The 5,933-nt window shown below is 42.8% G+C and overlaps 1 protein-coding gene across 1 annotated transcript; it reads right to left on the reverse strand.

The window, feature by feature from the left end:
• On the reverse strand, nt 639–4,187 carry LOC109236774. The gene is made up of 2 exons (XM_019402992.1): nt 3,939–4,187; nt 639–1,019 (listed from the first exon to the last, which is right to left on the reverse strand). Exons 1-2 carry the CDS (start codon nt 4,185–4,187, stop codon nt 639–641), a joined length of 630 nt encoding a protein of 209 aa, XP_019258537.1.

The raw sequence follows: 5,933 nt of genomic DNA on the forward strand, positions 1-5,933 counted from the left end.
CGGCAGGCCCTGAGTGAGGGAGTGATCATCCGAACTTTGGTTATAATAGGCCCTTGAGCCCGTTTCCTTAAGAAATAAAAAGTACGAAATTGTAAAGAGGAAATTTTTCTAAGACATGAGATAATTGTAAGGAAAGCTCTTCTCTTTATTCTTGTGAACAACAGTTATACATGTGTACATATTTTATGCCAGGGCTCGAGCAACTTATTTGGGCACAGTTTGTTGACCGTTTGGCCCTTACAACAAATCCTACCTACCGAGACCCTTCTATTACGAAGTAATTTCTTCGCAAAAATTGCCATCGGAGGGTAATGCCCCCTAGTATTCGAGGTTGATTGCAGAGGAACCTCGGATACTGTTAATGCTATCTTCGACACTGCTTCGTGATCGGCCCTTGATTTTAAGTTAGCACGATCCAGTGTTGCCTCGTTAAAAACCTTGCCGAAAACCCAATTGGAACAAAAATGGTTCAAGGGAAAAAGAGTGCAACGTGTGATTTCTGACCTAAAGATTTCGTGCCACACCTTGTCGACCACATGCAAGTGTTAGTCCAAAAATAAAAAGAAATGAAATGGGGTCGTACCTTAGCAATAATAGCGTTTTAGGTGAGTTACCTTCGAATTTTTCGGTAGTTGTTCTCAGTTTATCATTCCGAGCTTATAGGATCCTTTCCCTGTGACCTCGAGAATCCGGTATGGTCCTTCCCAGTTCGGACCCAATTTCCCTTCGTTCGGATTTTGGGTGCTTAGTGTGACCTTCCTTAGTACTAACTCCCCGATATTGAAGTATCGAAGGTTGGCTCTTCGAATGTAATACCTCTTGATCTGTTGCTTTTGTGCGGCCAATCGAACAAGGGTGGCTTCACGTCTTTCATCCAACAACTCCAGGCTCGTATTCATGGCTTTGTCATTTGATTCCTTTGTTATGTATCGGAATCTGATACTTGGCACCCCGACTTCGACTGGTATTAGAGCTTCGGTGCCATAAACCAATGAGAACGAGGTAGCCCCAGTACTCGACTTCGAAGTTGTGCAATATGCCCAAAGAACATCAGGCAGGATCTCTTTCCATTATCCCTTAGTGTCAGTCGACCTTTTCTTAAGGTTTTGGATTATGGTTTTGTTTGTCGATTCGGCTTGTCCGTTCCTACTAGGATAATAAAGTGTCGATAAGATCCTTTTGATCTTATGATCTTCGAGACATTTGGTCACTTTACTTCCGATAAATTGTTTTCCGTTGTCACATGCAATTTTGGACGAAATATGATGTGGTCCCAAGTGAAGTCGATGACTTCCTTCTCCCTGACCTTCTCGTATGCCTGTGCTTCAACACACTTAGAAAAATAGTCAGTCATAAATAAGATAAATTGAGCCTTACCTGGTGCCCATGGAAGAGGGTCGACGATGTCCATCCCCTATTTCATGAATGCTCCTGGCGATAAGACCGAATGCAACAACTTCTCTGGTTGGTGAACCATCGGATCATACCTTTCACACTTGTCACATTTTCGTACGATCTTTTTCGCATCCTTTTCCATGTCGATCCAGTAATAACCGGCTCTGATCACTTTTTGAACCAATGATTCGGCGCCTGAATGTTTTCCGCAAGTGCCCTTGTGAACTTCCCTTAGAATGTATTAGGTATCTCCCGGTCCCAGACATATTTCTAGTGGACCATCGAACATTCTCCTGAACAAGGTTCCATCCTCGGACAAGCTGAATCGGGCTGCCTTTGTGCGTAGGGTCCTCGATTCCTTTGGATTTGAGGGAAGTTTCCCAGTCTTCAAATACTCTACGTATTTATTTCTCCAATCCCAGGTTATGCTTGTGGAGTTTATTTCAGCGTGACCTTCCTCTACTACCGACCTCATGAGTTGTAAGACCGCCCCAGAGTTGAGCTTTTTTTCTTTGACCGATGACCCTAAGTTTGCAAGGGCATCGGACTCACTATTTTGATCTCGAGGTATGTGTTGCAAAGTCCACTCTTTGAACCGAGGTAATGCAACCTGTAACTTGTTTAGGTATCTTTGCATTCGTTCTTCTCCGACTTTAAATGTTCTGTTAACTTGGTTTACTACGAGGAGGGAGTCAAACTTAGCTTCAATCACCATCGCCCCAAGCCTTTGTCTAGTTCGAGACCTGCAATTATGGCCTCATATTCGGCCTCGTTGTTAGTCAATTTTACAGTTCTAATGGATTGTTTATTAACTATATTGCCTATGGGTGGCTTCAGTACGATGCCATGTCCGGACCCCTTGATGTTAGAGGCACCATCCGTAACGAGGGTCCAGGTTCCCGAAGTCGTTCCTGAGTTTACAAACAACTCTCTTTTGACTTCGGGTATTAGGGCCGGCGTAAAGTCGGCCACGAAATATGCCAAAATTTAAGATTTAGTGGTTGTTCGGGGTTGATATTCGATATCGTACCCATTGATTTCTATGGCCCATTTGGCCAATCGTCCCGAGAGTTCGGGTTTATGCATTATATTTCGTAAAGGGTAGGTTGTCACAAAGCGAGTGCCAATTTTTCTAGGTGAGGATATCTAGTTCCGGCCTTACCTAACGTCCTGCTAACATAATAAATTGGAAATTGTGTACCTTGTTCTTCTCGGACTAGGACTCCACTTACCGCTATTTTTGATCAAGATACAAGTATAGTCGTTCGTCTGCCCTCGGTGTGTAAAGCAATGGAAAGCTCAATAAATATCGCTTAAGTTCTTCTAAATCCCGTTGGCATTCCGGGGTCCATGTAAAGTTGTTTTTCTTCTTCGGCAACGAGAAAATTGATGGCTTTTTATCAGAAGACCTCGATGAATCGCCCCAAAGGCTTCAATGCACCCGGTTAACCTTTGTACGGCCTCGACATTATCCGCTACTGTGATATCCTAGATAGCTTTGATCTTGTCGGGGTTGATCTCGATTCCTCGATTGGACACCATAAACCCGAGGAATTTACCTGATCTAACTCCGAACGCGCACTTTTCTAGATTCAGCTTCATGTTGTACTTCTTCAATATACTAAAGTTTTCCTGCAAACGCTTTAAATGGTCCTCTGCTCGCAGGGACTTAACAAACATATCGTCAATGTAAACTTCCTTGGATTTCCTATTTGTTCTTCGAACATTCGGTTTACTAGGCGTTGGTAGGTGGAACCGGCATTTTTTAACCCAAACGGCATCACGTCATAGCAGTATGTGGCATATTTGGTGATGAAAGAAGTTTTTTCTTGATCATTCGGGTTCATCCGTATTTGATTGTACCCATATTAGGCATCGAGAAAACTAAGGATCTCGTGGCCGGCCGTGGCATCCATCATGCGATCGATGTTAGGCAAAGGGAAAGAGTCTTTGGGGCACGCCTTATTTAAATCTTTATAATCCACACACATTCTTAGTTTGTTCCCTTTATTAGGAACTACTACTACATTTGCTAACTATTCCGGGTATTTGACCTCCCGAATGGACCCTATTTTAAGGAGTTTAGTTACCTCGTCCTTGACGAAGGCATGCTTGATCTCAGACTAGGGTCTCCTTTTCTGTTTTACCGGACAAAACTTCGGGTCCAAGCTCAACTTGTAAGTAGTGATCTCTAGTGGGATCCCTATCATATTGCGATGGGACCAAGCAAAACAATTCATATTAGCTATAAGAAATTGAATGAGCTTTTTCCTGAGCTTGGGAGTTAACCCCGTGCTCAGGTATACCTTTCGATCGGGCAGATGTTCGGTCACCACGACCTACTCCAGCTCTTCGACCGTTGATTTAGTAGCGTTGGAGTCATCGGGAGCTATAAAGGATTGAGGAACCGCGTAATCGTCGTCTTCGTCAATCCCTTGCTTGTCCAGTTGAGTCGAGGCTGGCATCGGTGATTTCTATTTAGCTTCCTTTTTTGCTTTCGAACCTAAGTCCTTTGTCGACGAGAATGTTGATATCAGAATTACTTCATCGACGACAAATATCTCTTTTGCGGCGGGTTTCTCTCCGTAAACCATCTTTATCCCTTCTAGAGTTGGAAATTTTAATACCTGGTGAAGGGTCGAGGGCACATCCCTCATGTTATGGATCCATAGCCTGCTGAACAGGGCATTGTACCTCATGTCCCCTTCGATTACATAAAACGTAGTCTCTTGGGTGGTACCGGCTATGTTTACCGGCAACGCTATTTCTCTCTTAGTGGTTTCACAAGCCATGTTGAATCCGTTTAGTACTTAGGTCGCGGGTACGATTTGGTCCTTTAGGCCGAGTTGCTCTACCACCCTCGATCGAATGATATTGGCGGAGCTACCTGGATCAATTAGCACACGTTTAACTCTAGTTTTATTCATGAGTACAGAAATTACCAGTGCATCATTATGGGGTTGCATGATTCCTTCTGTATCCTCGTCGTTGAATGATAAAGTTCCTTCTGGTATGTAATCTTGAGTTCATTTTTCTCTTGTGATTGATACTTTGGTGCGCTTTATCATTGAACCTTGGGGAACATTGACCCCTCCGATGACCATACGAATGACGTGTTAGGGCTTGTCTTGCTCATTTTGTTTATTGGAATCCCAGTTTTTGAAATAATTCTTGGCTCGGTCACTCAGAAATTCTCGAAGGTGCCTGTTGGTGAATAACTGGGCTACTTTTCTTTCAATTGTCGACAATCCTCCGTTCTGTGGCCATGTGTGCCATGATATTTGCATATTTGGTTGGGATCCCTTTGTGTTGGATCGGTTTGTAAAGGTAGAGGCCACTTGGTATCTTTGATGCGTCCGATAGCCAATATGATGACGCCGCATCAACATTAAAGTTGTACTCTGATAATCCTGGTGCCTCTTTGGGTCCGATAGTCTATCGAAGCCGTTCTTACTCATAAGCCCTCAAGAGTTTTGGCCCTGATCATTTCTCCTTTCATTTCGTGCAGAATTTTGCCCAGATCCATTGCTCATGCGATCTCCATTATACGGCTGATTTCGATCTCTGTTCGACCTCTATTCTCAGTCAATATCCCTCTTGATTCTATCGAGGGAACTGATAGGATAAACGGAACCAGTAGGAGCCCAAGTTGATCGTCCTCAACCCTGATCTTTGATTGATACCGATTATGCACATCAGCCCAAGTAACAGCCGGGTATTCTATCAAATTCTACTTCAACTACTGTGAAGCCACTGAGCTTCGAACATTGAGTCGTTGAGTGAAATCTTGAATAGCACAATCCTCAGCGACTGGTGGCATGTCCATCCATTCTATTTGGAATCGAGACACAAATTTCCTGAGCATTGATGTCGCCCAAACTCACACCACAAATATAGGTAGTGAGGCGGTCGAAGCAATAATAAAACACAACGTGAGTCGAGGTCGAATCATCGGGGAGTTAAAATTGGGATTAGGTATATATTTAGTGCAATTGTATGATGTGCCTCAAATTACACATCCACATTCTTGTTTGTTGTTTTAGTTCTACTTTAAGCTATTGATTGCAAATATAAAACTAGGAGAAAATATTTTTGGTTATGGTTGTTTTTCAAATGATAAAAGATCTAGGATCATGACTTCCACCTAGGTGGTTACCTAACAGGTTGTAAACTCTAGGGCAAGTTTGATTAGCCGGGGTTGTAATATAGCAATCACACGCAATTACCCACTCTATACCTCTCGGTAGTTTGAGTGATTTTGCCCAATTTGGTTTTCTCAAGTCTAAATGGGTATTGCACAAAACAAGTGATATATGCTCAAGTCGGGTCTCATTATCTCTAGATTTGATACTTTAATTAGGCTATAAATTTCTTGCGTTCACCCTCATTCCTTGTTAGCCAAGTTTTCCTAGGCTTAGTCTCTGTTTCTCAAGTAGAGACTAAGTCAGATAAGCATGAATCAATGTTTGCAACCATTAATTCTTGAATTCAAGCATGAACAAGGCTAAATATCACTAACTCAATCACAAACAAGCCCT

Source organism: Nicotiana attenuata, chromosome 1 (assembly GCF_001879085.1).
Source record: "Nicotiana attenuata strain UT chromosome 1, NIATTr2, whole genome shotgun sequence".
NCBI classification, from domain to species: Eukaryota; Viridiplantae; Streptophyta; class Magnoliopsida; order Solanales; family Solanaceae; genus Nicotiana; species Nicotiana attenuata.